Source organism: Thermobia domestica, chromosome 11, assembly GCF_964235325.1.
Source record: "Thermobia domestica chromosome 11, izTheDome1.hap1.1, whole genome shotgun sequence".
Classification (NCBI taxonomy): Eukaryota; Metazoa; Arthropoda; class Insecta; order Zygentoma; family Lepismatidae; genus Thermobia; species Thermobia domestica.
Window position 1 is genome coordinate 232,948,760 of NC_137464.1, and position 20,830 is coordinate 232,969,589.

Consider the following 20,830-nt stretch of genomic DNA (forward strand, 5'->3'; position numbering starts at 1 on the left):
CAGGTTTTTGCGTTTACGTTCTATTGACGCATCACATGACCGTCTTCTCATTTACACCAATCGCACCAACTTCAACATAGTCTCTTTCAAGATGGCGAATATTGTTTTTATCACTTTTACCATATCATATCTACCATCTCGCATCCATGTATGCTCATTTCGTGTCGTTACAATGACCAATTTTAAAATCAAAACGTGTATATTTTCGCCATGTCCTTAATGTACTGACGTTCCACTTTTGATCTTTCTCGAGTCCTAGTGCCCCAATGTTTTGGACACTCTAGTCACAATTTTGGTTGTGTGAGTTTCCTGAAGCACTCTCTCTGTATACAAAGTTTCATGAACATCGGGCTCTGATCGATGCCTAGGTTACCTTGTTAGAGCTTTTGTTTTGCTAAACTATTTTTTATTCTGCATCTACAAGTCATGGGAAACATTTATGCAGAATATAAATTTAGTACAACTAACAGTTTTGGAGATCTGTTGAAGAGACCGTTGTTGGTCCTTTTCCACAGTGAGGGAACGAACACCTTTAGTTCAGTCCCATTCTCAGCCAAGTATCTGAGAAAGACACACATATATATATATATATATATATATATATATATATATATATATATATATAAAATACCAAGCATATCGGATGAATGACAAAGCAGATTAAATAAAGCTTTATTCCCAACTTACGCTACGTTATATATCGTTCATTGTTTCAAATTCCTAATTCCAAAAACTTCGACAAGAAATGTTCGAAGTGCTTCATTTGACCTCTCCTCTCCATAGAAGCAGCCAAATTATACGCCAAACGTGTTATCTACAGCCTAGAATTTATGGAGAACATTTACACAATAAGTTAGGTCCCTACAATTTCGTAGATTGTTAGTAAATGAAAAAGTGAGTAAGTCTGTGGATTTACTCTTCTATACTGCGGAATCTCGTTAGTTGGAACTTAAGTAATTCCAATGATAGCTTGTTCTCCTTGAAAACTGTATTCAAAGCAATAGTAAAAATCATGGATAAATCGAACTTTGCAATCTCCTGTTTGGTTAATTCGTAATAATACAGTAGAAGCATTGTAAACGTTGGCCAGATTGCAAACAGAAAATTGGTATGTTAGCTGGTATTCAGTAATATAGATCCAGTCACAGGAAAGAATAATACAAAAACATAATTCATCTGAAAATGATGGTGAAAGAAATGAAGAACGAGCGTATGCTAAACACATTTCAAATTTTTGAAGACGTTGAAAATTTAAAAAAGATTCATTGATTTAAAGCAAATATTATTAACGATGTACTTCACGCAATATTTGAAATTAAAGTTTTTTTTTTTTTTTTTTTACCGTGTATAAATATCAAATGGGAAAGAAACAAAGCTGACTAATTTCTTCGAGTAAAAACGGAAAATAAGATTGTTAATCTTGCAGGTGGTTTTGTGTGTTAATTTATTGTATGTGATATTGTATTTAAATTTGTTTTCCCGATACATGTGTCTTAATTTATGTGCAAGTAAATGTAGTATGTGGTGTTGCATACGCGACTGCCTTAAAAGTAAAATCTATTATATATTCTGCTACTATATATAGGCTGTCCCAAAAGTAATGGTAAAAAATGAACCACAGATTTCTGGAACCAAAAAGAGAAAAAAAAATGACATATAATCCGGAAGTGGACAGGGGCGGAGATAGTCAGCTTCGAATTTGGGGCGAAAGGAACTTCACACTTAGAGGAAAGAATTTGCAGACTTAAAAAACCGCATTGAAGATTCGTGTGAACAGTTACACAACACACCAGAAGACATGGGAATGCATTTGAAACTCACGATTAGCTCATTGCATAGATGTGGGAGGACAGCACTTTAAACATCTTCTGTAGGTACGTTTATTGTTAGCACGTACGACCTAGTAGTTTGTATTTTATTCTGTATTAGACAGGTACGGATCCAATACGGACTTCTGGGGGGGGAGGTTGTAATACTGCAACTTAGAGTGACTTTCAAGAGCTCCAAACTCTGGGATGGGTTTTATTTATATATAAAATAATAATTTTTCCTCCTCTGGGGGGCGATCATCACTATTCCCCCCTGGTTTTAGATAATATGTTACAAATACAGTACGTCTTGTTGTATTCTGCCTGTTATTTTATTACATTACACAACTAGTTACACTGGTTATTTCTATCTTCTCTTTGCAAGTTTCTATCTGGTGTACTACTTTCCATTGCTCCCTGAGATTATGCAATCATGCTCAGTAGTTTTTACTTTGACTCCCATTGTACATGAGCGTGCAATCGTGCCATGGATAACAACTTCTTTCTGTATGATTTCCATCTTTACTGCACTGCTTCATTACCCCTACCGTACAGACATTCGGTGAATCCCTAAATCATGTAAGGAGAATCTCTGGCACAGTAATGTAACATGCGTTTAACATGTCAAGCCAATATGATTTTTATGTACTTATGAACCCCCTCCCTAGCTCCTATCATTATCCCACTGGCAGTGTAAAGTTCCTTTCTCCCCACATTCGGAGCTGTCTAGCTCCGCCCCTGTCCACTTCCGGACTAAATGTCATATAAACTTTTTTTCTTGTTTGGATGCTAGGAATCTGTGGTTTCATTTTTTACCATTACTTTTGGGACACCCTATATATATATAGTATATATAGTAGCAGAATATTCGTTCTTTGCATGGGGAGAATACATTTCATATTAGACATAAAGGGCTGAATTTTGATTTAAACGTCATCGGAAGTGTCACTGTTCATCTTAGTGACCTTGAAGACTGGATTCTACATTAATATAGGTAGCTTTTGATCATTTTTATATCTCTTTCCACTCTCCTCCCCTAAGTTGCACCGTCAAAATGAAATGAAAATGCCCAAACCTCATCTGTGTTGAAAACTGGATCGAGACCGGTCAGATGGTTCAAGAGTTATTAAGTCTTAAATGTAATCACTTTCATTTTTATTTTTATATATCTTCCCCTCCCAGTTCCCTACGTTGTACCGTCAAAGTGAAATAGTGAAAACCATCCCAGACCCGAACCTCTTTTATCTTGAAAATTTGATCGAGATCAGTAGAGTGGTTCAAGCGATACTAAGTCACACATAATTATGCAGCAATTTCCTTAGGCTGATTTTAAGTATTCAAAATTTGCGTTTTTGGCTATTGTTTCCCATCCCCTTGAATTTTGAATTAAAAAGCAGACCGCTGAATACACAAAGACACAAACATGTATCTTAGTCTTGAAACAAATCTTACACATTTTGGTTTATGATCAAAACTGTCTGAGGTTACTTTTAATGACAGAAAGTTGAACATTTTCGTAGGCCGAAATTTTAACAATCTTATCTTCTTGAGTAACTTTCTAAAATAAATGTTCCATCATAAGAAATCGATAATAGTGAAAACGATTACTTTTCCTCTGTTAGCAAAGACAGGTACCAGTAAGGAAGCTTTACATTTAAACGTATTTTGTTTAATATATTGTATTTGATTCAAGACACATTTTGAACATTAGTAAGGAATAATTATACTGATATTATTATTTATAATTTATTTTGCTATATGTGAGAAAAGTCAACTTAGAAAAAATACAAAATGGAAGTAGAGAACGAAAGTACACAAGCCACGTGACGGTTATAACATGAGAGGAGAGCCACGTGAAAGAAGTACTACTTTCTCAGCGCATTAATAAACAGTGTTAACTACTTCTGATTGGCTAGTTACTATCAACCATACGTCATTGCAGAAAATAGTTCCAAAATAATGTTATGTTAAAGTTGTTTTTTTTAAAGAACATTTTCTACTCTGCAAACATAATCATATTTTCTTTTCTTTTTCTTTTTTTTTTTCAAACTTCTGTCAGAATCAGTTGACCCTTAAAAGTCAATCATGGAAAGAATAAAATCGCGTAAGAAGAAAATTACGTCAACAACTTGTGTGTGCAAAGGCTGCTGTCAACTACATATCAGCAAGTAGGCTTGGAAACGTCTCATTCGAACATTAGCGTCAGAAAGAGTAAGCTGGTAGCTGCAGCGACTGCGAAGAAAATCCGGGAGGTGCTACAACAGTGAAAAATAACACGAAGACAGGTAAGGTTTTATAGATTTTCAGGTTTATTTTGTACTGAGTCTGTGTAACTCTCGTAGAGAAATTTCTTTTGGATGTTAAAATTTATTTGTGGTTTCCTTTCATCGTAAGGCAATTCTGACATTATTAGAAGTACGATGTTGCGATATCTGGTCCATAAAATAAAAAATGGTGTTTCTGTAATCCGATCTCCCGATCTTAAATATCCATAACTCAACTTTATTATTCCATTGTTCTCAGTTTCTTGTGCTTTGTACGAAAATGAAATATAAATTCCACACGCCTAAATAAAAATTACAGTGACTCTGTGATTTAATAACTGTTGAGCCACCCGAACGATGTCAATCGAATTTTCAACATAGATTAGGTTCAGGCCTGGGATAGCTTTTATCATTTCACTTTGACATTGCAACTTAGGGGAGGGGGACAGGGAAAATATATATAAAAATGGTCGAAAATGACTTATATGAGTGTCAAATTTATAGTTTTAAGGTCACTGAGATGAACAGTGACACTTTCGATGCCGTTTAAATTCAAATTTAGCCCCCAACGTGAGCGAGGGGAGATACATAAAAATGATCCAAAATGACTGATATTAGTGCTGAATCCATCCATGACAGTTTTCGGGATCACTGAGATGAAAAGTGAAACTTCCATGCCGTTTAAATCCAAATTCAGTCCCTCAACTTGGGGGAGAGGAGAAGAGGGATATATATACAAGATAATCGAAAATGACCGATATCAGGGAGCCTTTCGTGACTGACTAACGAAACACATTAGACCCCTACTAACTTTTCTTATTTTAGCCCAATGAAGCGGTAATTAACAGTCGCTATAATGAAATAAATAATGAGAATAGTTTTTATATTTTCCAAGTTGATAGTATTTCTCTTTTCTGTTCTTTTATATGTTTGGGTCTGTGATCAAGGGCGCCGATTTCTCTGCAACTTAGGGGGAGCCCATTCAGATGTGGGTTTGTATATTTGTAAAAGAATACATATAACGTTAGAAATATATATAAAAATACATATTTATAAAAATATATGGGGATCCACATGAGCTTTGGGAGGACTGGGTCCCCTGTCCTCCAGGATCGGCGCAATTGTCTGTGATCTCTCCTTAGTAATACATAACATAGACAAAAATAAACAAAAAAGTTTATATTAATAGTAGGAAGTTGATTTTCATCAAGGAAGTTTATCTTCAGTACATTAGCAGAAGTCTTATTTCAAATACTAACAGCATGTGTGTCAATCCTTTTCTTTCACTTTATTTGTTAAAAGTTGCATTGCAAGAAATGAAAGGAAGATAGAAAGGTACTTTCATCCTTTTTTTTTTTTTTAAAGTTGAATTTCATATGTTAAATGAAATTGAAACGAACTTTCCAGTTTTCTGTTCCACGTTTATGCTCTGTAAGCTGATGAACACGGATGATTAGTGGAATGACGATGTGGGAGTAAGAAAAAGAAAATTCCCGAACATGATATTTCCATCACGAAATGTGACCTTTCATCAAACCAGTGACAGTCGCGTCAGAGGTGAACCTTCCTTACCACTGAATCTCCATACCAGCATTAAATATTTAGAAATGATTTGAACTGGGACAAGTATAAGAACTACATAAATTGCATCCCGCTTTTTTCTGGAACCATAATCTAACTACTTTTTACAACACTAATCCCTTTCTCATCCTCTTTGTAAACTTAAAAGAAAACAGTAATAGCTCAAGATAGCCTCGTATCTCCCCAAACAGCTCATTTTGTAGATTTGTGTATGGCTTATATGTTTTTTTTTTCTTTCGAAAACATTTCTGTTACGTCTTACTTCCAATAATTTTGCAAGTGCCTCACGATGGATATGCTAACACCGAAACTTGTATTATTTCAGAGAAAATAAAAGACTGATAACGTCGCCAAAAACACATATTATAACACAAGAACAAGTGTATTGCTAATAAATACATACAGTATTTTATTTCATACTTTATTTACTTTCTTTCAAAGTATTGATTCATTAACTATCATTTTGATTACAAAGAGTGACGAAAACTGATTTCTCAGTTGTTTTTTTTAAATAACTCTTAAAACTGTATTTAAAATATGACAAATAACACAAGTTTTAATTCTTTCTTCCTACAACGTTGTTGTACAAATAATTCAGATATGTTTGACAAATAGTAGATTCTTCCTTGCCATATTTATATTACGAAAATCTTTGAGTTTAACGTCCCACGTTATGCCTGTTAGCCTAAGGGAGACGACAATTAAAGGAAGGGAATGATTATGGTAGAATTGGTGGAATGAACTTTCCCCTGTTGACGAAGATTAGAAATATCTAAAGAAGCGACCCGCAACTCATGTATATGAATATTGCATGAACGCAGAAATGGCAATTAAATGATCACTGAGGTTATAATTCGCGCGAATAACAAAGTAGAATGCGATGTTGCTTGAGAGCGACACTACCCATTAAAGGGTTAAAGCAAGTGAATAATGATGGAAGAACTGGTAGAATGAAAAAGTGGGAGGAAACCGGAGTACCCCGAGAGAGCCCACGGACACGATGTTGTCCACTACAAAGTTACTTGGCGGGTGAATGAACCAGGGACCCCACGCAACAGAGTTAAGAGCCCTACCACTGAGTCACCATGCCCCCTAAAGTAGGGAGTGAGTGTCGTAGAGAGGCGTAAGCACCGAGTTTGAACCCTTTCTGAACTTCGTAACTATTAATTAATATACTTGTGTTTTACTTGTATATACAATAGCACTCACTGAACGTCCATCCCGTCCGGACAGCCTCTAATCTTTCAACTTTGGACTCTTCTAATAATAAAAACAAACAAAATCCTTAGGTTGGAGCCTGGTGTACTGTAAAGTTGTGTGTACTTCTTTACTAATAGAATACTACTATAAGGCAATGGTTGAAGAGAGAACGTATTGCAGAGAATTGCGCAATATCTTGTAATTGTAAGTTTAAATCAAGTTAGTTTAGGATCAACAAATTTTATGATGATTCCGGTTATATGATGGTTTTATATGTATGTTTATTGGTTACACATAAATTAGTTTATTGAGATTCAGCCAGGAGAGGATTCAAATACGTTTCCGCTCGAAGATTGTGAATATCTTTTACGCTGCACTAATGACTAGCGTGTGTCTATGTGGTTCCGCGTTCGATTCCCGGTGAGAAAGTATATAAAAAAGTAATTTTACAATCATTCCCTTTCAGTAATCATCCGTATCCATATCTAAAGGGTATATATGTAGAGCAATGAACTACAAAAATTCATTTTATTTTTTCGAGAAATGTAAACCTTTTGAGAGGAAAGAGAAGAGAAGAAGAAGAAAATTCCTTACACTTTTAAAAGGATTATAAGATTGGAATGCTTCTCTTTCGTGATTCACTTGTATAATTTGATTAGGGTGCACCTTCCTTTTAGCCTTCTTATCGAAATTCAGCCTTTTGGAGTTGGGTTAAAAATATTTGAAATAAAATGAAATCTTTCAGTTTAACGTCCCACGTTTATGACCTTAATGCTAAGGGAGACGGATGATTAAGGCAAGTGAATGATAATGGAAAAAATGGTGGAATGAGAATGTGGGAGGGGACGGAAATATCCCGAGAAAATCCACGAACATAATGTTGTCCACCACAAACTTACTTGACCGTGGATCGAATCAAGGGAGCCACGCATTAGAGGTAAGCGCTCTACCACTGAGTCACCGTGTCCCCAAAAGTATTTGAGTAGCTCGGGCGAAACTGTAAAAGAGAGCTGACCATTCGCAAGGAATTCAATACAATGACTCACATCTTCTGCTGGTATACAGGTTGGCCCAAAAGTAGGTATACATCCCTGCATTGATCAAGTATAACATTCTAGTTTATGGATTTATTTGCTTCGACTGCTCCGGGCTTAAGTTACGGGTAAAAAGACGTTAAGAACAAATAATAAAGAAACTAGGTCTACCTATTTGGTAACAATAAGAAATGATATAAAATACGGGACGGTAGTGTATACCGACTTTTGGGCCACTGTATTTTCGAAATAAAACTTCTGCGTACCATTTTCTGGATTGACATCAGCCCATTCTATCAAATAATTCAATATCATTGGAAGTGGTGCTTAGCATTATGTTAGTCCAAGCTCCTCATTTGATAAAACATTGGTATATGGGTGGTTAAAGATCAAGGATCATTGCTTTAGCATATAATAAATACCAATGAATCTCACATGAAGTTACCAGAGTTCAAACACGGAATTTTGCGTCTTTGCAATGAGCACAATCTTATCACTAAGACTTTTCTTCGATATTAATGATGTTAGTTTCATATCTTTGACCTAGGGTAAACTCAAAGTGTGCATTTTTTGCTCTGATATCTGAAGACAGACAGACGGATGGTCATAGCCCTTCTATAAAACATCAAAACTTTATGCATAGCATAGCTTGGGAGCGTAAAATGATTAAGAAATATGTATTTTTTAAAATACAGATTAAGCATATCATGAATAGCTCCCTTATCCTCCAATAATGTTGAAAGTGTTTGACATTCACTGAAACTTCTGCTTTCACCTGTATTTCTCAAAGAGCAAAGATGGTAGTAATTAGCTAGAAACAGTTTCGTGATATCAATTTAATATTTCCTTGACTCTATTCATACCTGAATTGCAGGAATTTACAATTTTCAGTCTGAATAGTGGCCTTATTGAGAACAGACAGTAAAAGTTAGTCAGAAACAATTTTTTTTTTTTACATAGATGAAGCATTTCAAGAATAGATGGCATCTTAAACCTTAGTCTTCTTTATTATCGGAATACAGTTTCGTTTTTCAATATTGGCCCACGTAGATAATGTTACCCAAAAGTCGAGACGAGACGGGAAATAAGGTTTTCGCGTCTTATTTCGTAAATTTTGTAGAAGATTCGATTCGTATTAGGGATGGGCGAAACCGGTTTTTATAAAAACCAGAAATCGGTTTCTAGAGAAACCGAAACCCAAAAAGCCGACATTTTGGTTTTCTCCAAAACCTGTTCGATTTTTTCACCGAAACCGGTTTCGGTTTTCTTCAAAACCGGTTCGGTTCTCATCGAAACTGGTTTCGGTGAAAACTTTTGGAAAACACAGAGCTATTTTGTAGAAACGGATTCGGTTTCCGGAGAATAACGAAACAATATTCTGGTCAGAAGTAGAACAAATTAAAAAAAAAAAACAGGAACCGGTTTGAAGAAAACCAAAACCGGATTCAGTGAAAAATCTAACCGGTTTCGTAGAAAATCGGAAAACAAACACACTGCTGAACAAGACTGCACTTATTTAATATAAAAACACATTTACATGTGACGATTCGATCTTTTATCCAAGATCGAAACGTCACGTGTAAATGTGTTTTTATATTAAATAAGTACAGTCTTGTTCAGCAGTGTGTTTATTTTTTGGATTTTATTTGCAAGACGTATGACTATGATTGTGCGTCGGAGAAAACTGAAAACCGGTTTCGGTGAAAAACCAAACCGGTTTTTGGAGAAAACGAAAAACCGGTTTTTGTGTCCACCACTAATTCGTATAGAGTTTCCAATAACTCTTTCTTGGCTACTCTCGATTCTTGGAGAGCTTCTTCTATTTTATCTCGAAACCTTTTTCTCGTGTCATTTTGTAAATTTGTGTATAAAATTTATACGTTGTTCTTTTTTAAAAAAATTTCATAACCCTACACAAAATTATCAGAGTGCTTCCGAGTCACGAGAGTTTAATACAGAGTATCATACAACAATATATAAATTATGCATTGTGTAATGACTTGCATATTTCTCAACTTTAAGAAAACCCCTTCATTATGATCATATAATTACTTTATCAATTTTTAATTCTATGCTATTAATTATGTAGCATTAAGACAACAGTTTGAGATCTAAGAATTTGGTGAACTAGTGTTTCCCACGAGACAAGTGAAGTTTCTCATTTCCTCTCGAATTTTAAAATGTACTTCTAGTCTTGTTTTTGGGATGAGATGAGAAGTTTCACGTTTCATGGGTAACCAGGGGTGGATCCAGGGGGGGGGTCGATCGAGCCGATCGCCCGCCCCAGAAGAGGAAACTTTCTTATTTAATATATAAATAAATCCCACTCCAGAGTTTGGAGCTCTTAAAAGTAGCTTTAAGTAGCAGTATTACAACCCACCGCCCTCCCAGAAGTCCGTCCTGGATCCGACCCTGTGGGTAACATTAACATAGAGTAAAATTGGTCAGAGATTTCGTAAAACAGTTCCTTCATATGTTTTTACTGCTTCAAAAATATGTTGTTAAACTCTTCTCTGGCCTCTCTGTTGAAACCGTAGATAGGATAAATTGATTACTACTTCTGGTTTTAGTATAGATACCCGCAAAATAGAAACGGCAATAGAGAGCGAGAAATGATTTTTTTTTGTGTAAACTTAGTGTCGTAAGAAGCGGTTCAATCCCTCTTTTGAAAAAGCTGTAGTCTAGTGTCGCGCAGTCATTAACACTCTCGCTTGTGAAGCGAGCGGTTCCGGGTTCAATTTCCGGTGGGAGAACTCGGTCAAGAGCGTGTAAAGAGCTTTATAAGGCCAGTCATCCTGAATTAGGTTTTCCTGGGTTATCTTCAATCACACCAGGTAAATGCTGGGATGGTCCCAGGCCGCTTCCTTTCTTCTCCTTTCCCTGGATAGTGTGCTCACCGAGGGACGTCATCCCTCAAAGCATGACTTTCTAACATAGCTGTAGATGCCGAAAGCCCATAAATCTAAATCCTAAATCGTCTATTGAAGAAAACGGACGTTCTAATAATCTCATTTCTGGTTTCAATATGGTTACTTCAAAACGCGAAACTCTGTAAGAGATAGGAAAAAAGTAATTTTCGTTATAAATTCAGCTTCGAAAGAGAGGCCCCATCTCCCCCTTGTAGGGCTATTGAAATCAGATGAAAAATATATTACTTTTGGTTAGTTGGTTGCTTTGGAATTAGCACATCCCATTCAACACTGACTTGTGAGCTTAATGTAAGATCCGAACCACGTGTTTTCCCACAGGAAATAGAGTCTAGGTCTCTTTTGTTTGAGAGGTACACGCTAGTCATACAGCAACGAGGTTGTTCTTTATCATTTCCAGTGAGAATATTAAACCTTAACACCTTTTAAACATATTATACTCTCATAATTTTAAATGAAACTAGTTTTTTCCCCATGTTGAAAGTACGCTCTACACATTTTAAGTTGTTATTGGTAAAGTGCAGTAAAGTATTATTTTCTTTTCTGTTTTACCAAGAGACACAAAACTGTATCCATGTGTTTTAAACGTTGTTTATTTTCCTTTGGATGTTATGATTCATGAATTAGTGACTAAAATTGGACAAAATGAGAGAAAATACTTCCCATTGAAGATGTATTTAGACATTGATACAATTGAATTTTAAAATTACGCTGACTGATCTAGTTAGTTGCTCTTATGAAATTCTCTCATCAACGTCTTCCGATTTATGAGAAACAGGTGGTACAGCATGAAAAAAAAAAAAAACTTACGAATTGAATTTCGCAATAACAGTTTCCATCTTTTCTTGAGAACGTTGCGCTTTGAACAAAAGCGAGAAAGACAAAGTCTTACTAGAGATTATGTATATCAGTGGATTTGTATAGAGATACAAACCATGGTACATTGTATCTGATTATGAGATTGTTAGCAAGATGCCTTGAGATTTCATGAACGATCTTTATTTTTTCCTTGAAGTTTATTGTCCTTTTTCACTGCCGAGACTATATGAAATGTGAACATACAGTTTAGGATGAATGTCAAACCATCGTAACACTCCATTGGTAATCAAACCCCGTCTTGCAAACCCTTGTATACTAGCCACTAGATCGTTGGGAATAGTTCATGAACAATGATGTTCTTTTAGGCAATACGTGCCAGACTAACCTATCTAACGTCTGCAAATTGCTTGCACGGAAGCGACCTCTTCTGAAGCCAGGCATAAGGCAGCTCAGCTAGTGACAACTTATTCTGATTGTCAACTATTACAAATTATAGTGACTGACAAAGCAAGGAGTCTTATTCTTATAAGGGTTAAGACTGAATCTACAGTTTTGCCTAATATCTATGCAACCCGTAACTCTTAAATGTTTTGAAGTTTGCATATTAACGTTTTTCCTTTATAAATAATATGGCTCCGCTCCACTCTGCTAAATACGAATACTATCAGATACTATCGCTAGTAAATAAATGGCCCTTTCTTCTATATAAAACTTCATATTGTTGAATAAAACAATAAATAAACAACGGAAATTTAAAGACACCTCTCTTGTTTTCAGCCGTATAATATCCTGCTTTATTCGGTTAATAAAATTATTAGGAATGGTTGGTTCTGTTTAATGAGCACGTATATGCAACGTTAAACGAAACATAATAATGACTGATTATTGTTTACTTTTAGCTACATTGTCAACACTTAAAGGCATTATAATTTCACCTGAACCCTATCTCTTGATTATGAAAATAAAAAGAGACAAATGGAATCTTTAGTTAAGTTTCAATTCACGAACTGTAAATTTTCATTTTTTCAATGGTAAAATTGTATCCAGAAAGTTAGAACAGGGTACGCAATTTCTTTAATTTGGTATGTGTAGCTTGGCTCCTCAGCAGTGATTTCATATAAGACATTAATCAACAAGATCAACAGCCTGTGGGAATTAAAAAGGAAATAAAATGAATTCTTTCAGTTCAAAGTGATACGAGTGTACCCTATAAGCTAAGAAAGACGATGATTAAAACAAGTGAATGATGATAAAAAAAATTGGTGGAATGAGAAAGTTGAAGGAAACCAGAGTACCCCGTGATAACACGATGTTGTTTACCATAAACTTAATAGACCGGGGATCGAACTAGGAACCCCCATGCACAAAAGGTTAGAACTCTACCACTGAACCACCGTGCCCTCACCTGTAAAAATTGAATTACTTGAGCCCTCATAACGAATCAAATTCAACAATCTCGCATCAAAGACGGGTTAGTGAGTTATATAGCCAAGACAGAGCTTTCTTTGCACGTTGAAAGTTAGAATAATAGTAGGTCCTATCTATAACAGAGTGTACCTAAAATAGAGGTCTGCACGGGCTCGGGTCAAACCTGCGGGCCGGGTTCAGGCCTACAAAATATATATCACTTCGGGCTCGGGCCGTAAATTTTTAAATATACAACCATATTTCTCGGGCCTTTTTGACCCTAAGTTTGTAAAAATACTGTACAACGATATATATATTTCACCATTCTTTCTGGAGAACTTTTAAAGCACAACTGCAAAATTAGACCTCTAATTGCTGTAAATGAAAATACAATTTTGAATTAAATTTTAAGTTTTTGTAATTCGGGCTTATTTCGGGCTCATTTGATTATCAAACGAGCTCGAGCAGGACTCAGGCCTAAATGTTAAAGCATATTTCAAACCCAGGTCGGGCCTCTAATTGTAAATTCACACGGGTTAAAAATTCAGGCTCGTGTAGACTTCTAATCTAAGGTTTAATTTTACGTACGTAGGAAAATTTTGTATTGAAAACACATTCCAATAAATATGTCTAATACTTAGACTAGCGCAGGAATCCTCCATGAACGTGTCATAGTCTCAAGGGCGCCGATTTCTCTGTAAATTTTGGAAGGGAGGGCACTCAGACGCAGAAGGTATATGTATATATATATGAGGATGTTAAGACAAATTGCATTCAAATTATGCCAAATATTGTATATTCATAAATACATTAGGGGGGCCCACATGAGCTTTGGGCGGGCCCCCTTGGCCCCCAGGATCAGCGTCCTTGCACAGTCTATGTTAAAATCGCATGGCAGTTACTGCTTTCTAGGATTTCCCGTAGAATTTTCAACTAAAACGTTTAGAGTGAGGAATTCAGCTTTAGATTTATTGATATTATTCGTGATTATAAAACAAGTATTTTCTCCAATCCTGATGATAAGTATTGTAAACCCATCTCACATTTGTGCTGATTTTGTAGATATACACACAAATTTATAACAGTATTCTAACTTTGCTTAGTAGTATCCTACTCTAAATCGGAATCATTTTCATAGTTACAGAAACTGTGACACTTTTAGTATTATAAAGTAAACATTGTGGAATAATTAGTTAATGAAGAAAATCAATATTCACACTGTATCTCGAAAGAACTATGATAAAATATTTATTAAAACATGAAGGAAAATAGAGGTCAACATATAGAGCAGAATTCGTAAAAAAGAAAAATGCAAAGTTCTCACTAAAATATGAGGGATGTTTCATATATTTTTTTAAAAGTTTCCATTCAGAAGCTTTTGATTTGGGAATATTTAACGTACTATTCTAGTATTTTTAAGGAATTATTTATATCCTGCTTAATCTCAGTAGTAGAGCTTAAACCTCTATTGCACGGGGTCCTTGGTTCGAATTCAGCTCGGGACAGGTGAACTTTAGTTTCGACAAATACTTTGTCTCCTTTAGCCTAGCCTTAATCATCGTCTTCTTTAGCCTAGCCAGAATACTCGTGGGACGTAAGACTCAAAAATTTCATTTTAGACGCTATTTTTATTTTTATCCCCTGCTTAAAAGAGTTATGGAAAGTATTGTGATCACTCATTCTTCCTACCTTTGTTATTTTATTTCTATTAACAGTTAAAAATAATTGAACCTAACAACGAGTGCACTGATTTCTGCTTCCCAAACAACTCATTCAAGGATTCAGTCACAGTTCAATAGCAAACTGAATTATTTTATCATAGCTGAAAAATATTACCTACCTGTTTTGGTGATTGCTAAAAACTACGAAAATTTGAGATAATCGCAAACTAGATTAGTCGAAAACTGGAATATAGCATAGTTGATTGACTCCTAGATTATTTTCTTTAAGAAATACACAACAGAGTTTGATTTTAATATTCTAAACTGTTAACGTTTACCTTATGTTCGTATGAAATTACAAAATTATGAAGAACTTTATTAAATATACAAGTGGTCTCATGAACGATCAATATTTAGAGATCCACACGAGATGAGACTCAAGGGTATTTCGTCTCGTCCCGACAAGGTAATGCCTCGTGTTGAGTTCTGTATTTTCTTGTCTGGAATTTTCAGATGAGACAAAAATTTACGCAATTTCATCAAGGCATTTTGAAACATCTAAGTTCATATCGATAATATTTTAAATAGCAATATTATTTCAACGTGCGTTATATACAAACAACAATTATACATTAGCTTATATATATACCAAGGTGCGTCCAAAAAGTAAATTTCCCTACGACTGTAAACATAAACTATACACACTGATCTTTAAAATAAATTATTGCCACTTTAAATCTATATAATTTTGTGTCGAAATATTGTGATATATTTTTGATAATGAACCTCATTTTAGTGCAAAAATTAAACAATTATGTATGGATTTGGTGCTCTCTGGATTGATGTTTTGAAATGAATTTTGTATTTTGATTTTAATGCGTACACTGCAAAGGATAATAACACTAATTAAAACACTATTACTATGACCTTTTTATATGCAATACGTATTAAGAATATTTTTGAAATTGTAAAATAATGAACTGAAATTAATATCTGTATTGCATTTATAATATATGCACAAGTTGCAGGAAAGTGTTTATACGTACATTTAATTATTTTGTCTGTTGCATTATTTTTTTAATTTACTATTTTGTATTTTTGTCTTTTCTCGTTCTGTCTTTGAAGCTTGCTTATTTTACTTTTTTGCCTATTTTATTATAGAATAATGGTATTGCATTAAAATATTATGTTAATAAGACAATTGTAGGATTGTAATCCTGTCTTTTACAAATAAATAAGTGAATAAATACAGCGTGACACTACTTTTAAACAAATTTACCACCGAATTCAGACACTTATCATATTGTGGAATGAACTGTATTCCAATGTTGTAGTAGCCAACCGACTGGAAGTGGAACCAGTATAACAGCCATTTGCAAATTGTTCGTCAATATCACAATGCTTACCGCACAGAAATCTCTTGAGGCTTAAGAAGACATGAAAATCCCTCGGAGTAACATTCGAGCTATACAGTGGGGGTCAAACTGTTACCAGTGGAACGACTGCTCACGATCAGTTGTCGTATAAAACAACAGAGGATGGAGTTTTTCGGGCTTTAAGAAAAATTACAAGTTACGTAATAAATTACAAAGCTTGTTTTCGGTAATTAAACATTACGTTTAGGCATTCTATTACTTTAGGAATTTTAAAGCGAAGACATATAGCTATTTTGGAGTGAATACTTCCTTCGAAGTCATTTTAAAAATGACACTAAAGTTTTCGAGACGAGACATTTCACATGTCCTCTCGTCTCGAATTTCACAAAAGAGCATCTTGCCTCGTATTTGTCCCAACCATCCACTTGGCTTGTATGGAACCATCATGGAAGAAAATCACTTTTCAAGCCAATCCTCATCGTATTACCACACCTTCAAGAGAATTTCTGTCTGTAGGTTCTAGACTGTACACACTTAAACTGATATAGGCCTACAACAAATTAATATGTTTATCAGGCATTATACTTGGGTGTTTCTCAAATAATATTACTTTACATATTTTAAAACCATTTTCAACGTTTGAACTTATTTCCAGTGATTGTTTGTTTCTAATGTGATAGATAAATTAATTATGCCACAATATAAAATTTGTATTATTTACTCTTATTTACATAATTTCCTAATTGTTGTTAATGTAAAGTTCAATATATCTGTATATACTTAAAATGAATTTCTTAATTTGCAGGATGGCAAAAGTTCCTCTTCGTCGCCAAATTAAACGAAAACTTCGCAGGCTGAAACATCAATTGCAAGATGCCTTCAAACGCGTATTTAGGAGTGACACCGTTTTCAAACTCCACAAGTTCACTGCCGGCATTCTAATTTTCCTCACCATTATTATGGCCAGTTACCAATACACTGGGAAACCAATTCAATGCAAAATGGCAGGAAATACGGAAAAATCTCAAGATTTAATTGATAGGATGTGCTGGGCTACTTCATCTTTTCAGTTCCCAGATGACTACATTTCTGTCCGCCCCAAAGAAGTATACGATGTGAAGTACCGTTTTGTTCCATTCCTGCTCTTCAGTGCATCCATTTCCTTCTTCTTATTCTATTGGGGATTTAGATCGAAAAGGGACATACAGATCCCAGTTACTGCAAAATGTTTGAGGTATCGAAATTTGAAGAATGATCTGCTTAACCCGTATGGATTTAGTTCAACCTATTTCAAGAGCCCACTTCACATTCTGTTCTGCCAGATCCTCAATACGGTGAACGTGATCTATTGGTTTGGTTTCATCAACATTTTTCTGGGATACCCACTTACGAAGTACGGGTTTCAGTTTCTGACTCTTCCAGCAATATCACCATCGAACACCAGTGCTTCTATTCTACAACTGTTTCCCAGGGCAATAGAATGCAGTCTACAAGACTATGGCATAAAGGAAAAGGCAGTGTGCGTAATTCCAATCAACATTTTGAATGAGATCATCACCGTTATTTTGTGGGTCTGGTTCTTCTGTCTGGCTGTGATTTCTTCTGTTGAGTTGCTGTTAAATATAGTAGTAACTATCTGGTCACGTCAACGTGGAGTAAATTTAGGATTCAAATACCCGTCCACAACGGAGAGAAATGCAAGGATGGCGAACGATATATTAGAAACCAACGGTAATCCTGACGTGCTGAATGATAACAACGAAGCTTATGCTAAATACCAAAACAAACAGGGCATCAAGAACGGAGAAGTTTTGGATAGATTGGACACCAATAATGTCTTCTACCTCGATTTCTCTTCGGACAACTTGGATGAACACAAAGAAGTCCTTGAGAAACTCTTACGCCAACTCGAGGATGAAGAAGAAAAATCACAGAATCAAAGAAATGAAGAAGGACGCCAGGAAAAGTTGCTCAGAAATCCCAGGTTCTAAATCGTTTACGAAATCGTAACGAACCTGTTTTAACTTCTCTTTCACTTAAACTAACCTATGAGTAATCAGTCCATGTAATTATATTACACTTTTTTTAGTTTAAAGGCATCGTTTTCTCTACTACTATTAATATATAATATGAAAGCGTGTCTTTTACAATTAAGTTCGAATATTTTTACTAACAACCCTCGGTAACACATTATTGATACCGGTACTGAAATTCATTAGTTATTTTACTAACATATTTTATTAATCAAATTGCTGAAATGCATGTTATATTTTCTGATCTTATTAAACATACTGCCATTGTCCCATTTAACAGTTATTAACGATTGTGAAGCAACACTGCAAAATTTGTTAGCTCTCAAAATGTTGCTACCATTTGTAAGATTCAGAAACGAATTGTTTAAAATAAACGTGTATTTGATTAACTAGTGAAATCACAAATTAAACATTTGAGAATTTTGAAAGTATTTTCATAAGAAATTTTGACTATAAATCTGTAAATTATAAGAACTTAGTTCAAGATTTGGTTATAAATTGTAACAGTTTTTGTTATAAGAAAGTTATTGGAGCAAGCTTTTATTCATTGTTAAAACATGAAGAAGGTATATGTATTTGATTGTGTATAGTTATTAAACATAGCTAATAGCGTAACTTTTCTTGATGATTGCTGTTAGAGATACAACATTTATTAAGAGATATTTTTATTATGATATTGCTGCTATTTCGAATTTACGAACAGTTATAAATTTGGCAATTTTTTGTTAAGCTAATTAATTAGTTGATTATATCAGTTTCATAAGGGACAATAAAAGCTAAATAAAATTCATTAGTTTTGAGTTTCATTTTACTTAATCCAAGCATTGTAAATATATGTGGAAAACTAAATGTGTATCTAATGCTGAACATCAACTTAGCAAGTAATATGTTCTTTAAATACATATAGTAGTTTATTAGAGATTCTTATCTATTGTTCTCTTGTAATACGACAAGTGCTAAACATATTTCAATTGTTTTTCGAGGTATTCTTATCAATTAACATGAAAAAGTTTTGGAGATTTTTGGAACTTATGCCTTGACTTTCTATTACTACGGAACTTCTTGTGGGTTGAACTTCCAAGGCTGAATAATGAAAAGTGTTTACCAAAAATAATCTCTCATATTTGGATCAGCATTTTTATCATTATTCATGTTAAATAGTGTTTATTATAAAGCTAAAAACCTTATTGAGGTAAAATGTAATTATTATAAATTTATACGTTGCTTCGCAGTATATACAATTACTGGTAAGATTATTGATGCTTGTTGAAACAAAAGCTTTTTGCAGAGACTTTTATTGTGAGGTGGTGTCATTGTCAGTTGAATTTGCATAACGTTTGTCTTTTGTTTTCAAACAGTGTGTATGTGTTTCTGAGAGCAAGTTGTGCGTTACACACAAAAAATAATTATGATAAGTGAATAAATCTTTATTTACACTAACTACTCAAAAACGTAACACCTACAACTTATTGTTAATTTGTCTTTCACAAATTACGGAGGGCCGTCGTGTAGACGCTCACCTTGTTGTCACCAACACCTACACACTGTTTTAAAGCAAAAGACAAACGTTATACAAATGCAATTGTCAATGACACCAACTCACTATAAAAGTCTCTACACTTTTAATATACGAAAATTGTTATTGTAACAAAGAATTTTTGTTGTGGAAGTAAAAAACAATACAAATGATAAATTAGATTTTTTCCGGAATCAGGTTTATATCGAATGTACTTTGTGTAACATTGTTTATTATTACACAGTTATGATGTCATAAAAAGTACGCAATGACATAATTTTGGTTAAAATATTATAGCTCATTTTACATGATAAATGTCTTGATTTATCAGCACAGGCTTCTACTGAGTTTTCAAAAAGGCAAAAAAAAAAAAAAAAAAAGGCGTGTTTTTTAAAAAGATCATTATATCATAAAACTCTAAGGTTAATTAATTGCAGATGGTCTATATTAAACTGTGAAAGCGAGTTAGGTTGGTTTTGAGTTTAACGTCCCGTTCAGCAGCGAGACCATATGAGACGTGGACCTACTGATTAACGTGGAATCCGAACTACATGAGCTCCCGCCGGGAATCGAGCCCGGACCTCCCACGCCAATGGCGCGTACGCTATCCGCTTAGCCACGAAGGAGCTTTGTGAAAGCGATGAAAAATATGAAGAGTTTCTATCTTTGGAAAAAAAAATAAAAAGATACGAATAAGACTTAGTATATCAGAAGTATGAACAGAAAATATTAGTTTTTACAATAGCATAAAAACCGTGAGTCACATTGCAGAGTGGTCTGAAGAAAGCAATTACTTTGGTTTGTTTGGAAACATGTGACGTCATTAATCTTATACCGATTCTCAAATCATAATTTGTTTCAAAACGTTCAGTCATCCATTATGATTATTACAACTAATAATGAAGAAGCATAGGCTTTCATCTACATCTTATTCTTGAGACTGTGAACGTCAACAAATGTGATTAAATTACGACGTCAGTTTCCTCATTATTGCTTATTTTCTTTAAAACAATAATTCCCTCTTACGTCGTGCGTCGTGAATATATGGAAAAGGATAGGGAGATAGAGGGGAAAAGGAAAAGTTTCCGTTAAATATTTCCTAACATTAAACAATATTTATTTAAGTGATGGAACTATACACACGTACTAACACACAAGTATAGACCAACCTAGATGCGCAAATGCTTTCTTTCGGAGTTATAGG

General features: G+C 34.5%; 1 protein-coding gene across 1 annotated transcript; it reads left to right on the forward strand.

Annotated features, from left to right (window-relative positions):
* Positions 1–3,951: 3,951 nt before the first annotated feature.
* LOC145664816 (innexin inx2-like) lies at positions 3,952–18,900 on the forward strand. Its single transcript, XM_081731807.1, has 2 exons — positions 3,952–4,093; positions 16,883–18,900. The coding sequence occupies exon 2, from the start codon at positions 16,884–16,886 to the stop codon at positions 18,066–18,068; it is 1,185 nt and encodes a 394-aa protein (XP_081587933.1). The 5' UTR covers positions 3,952–4,093; position 16,883; the 3' UTR covers positions 18,069–18,900.
* The last annotated feature ends 1,930 nt before the right edge of the window (positions 18,901–20,830 follow it).

Coding starts and splice junctions, on each gene's coding strand:
- LOC145664816 (XM_081731807.1), top strand. CDS start 16,884: ATGGCAAAAGTTCCTCTTCGTCGCCAAATTAAACGAAAACTTCGCAGG.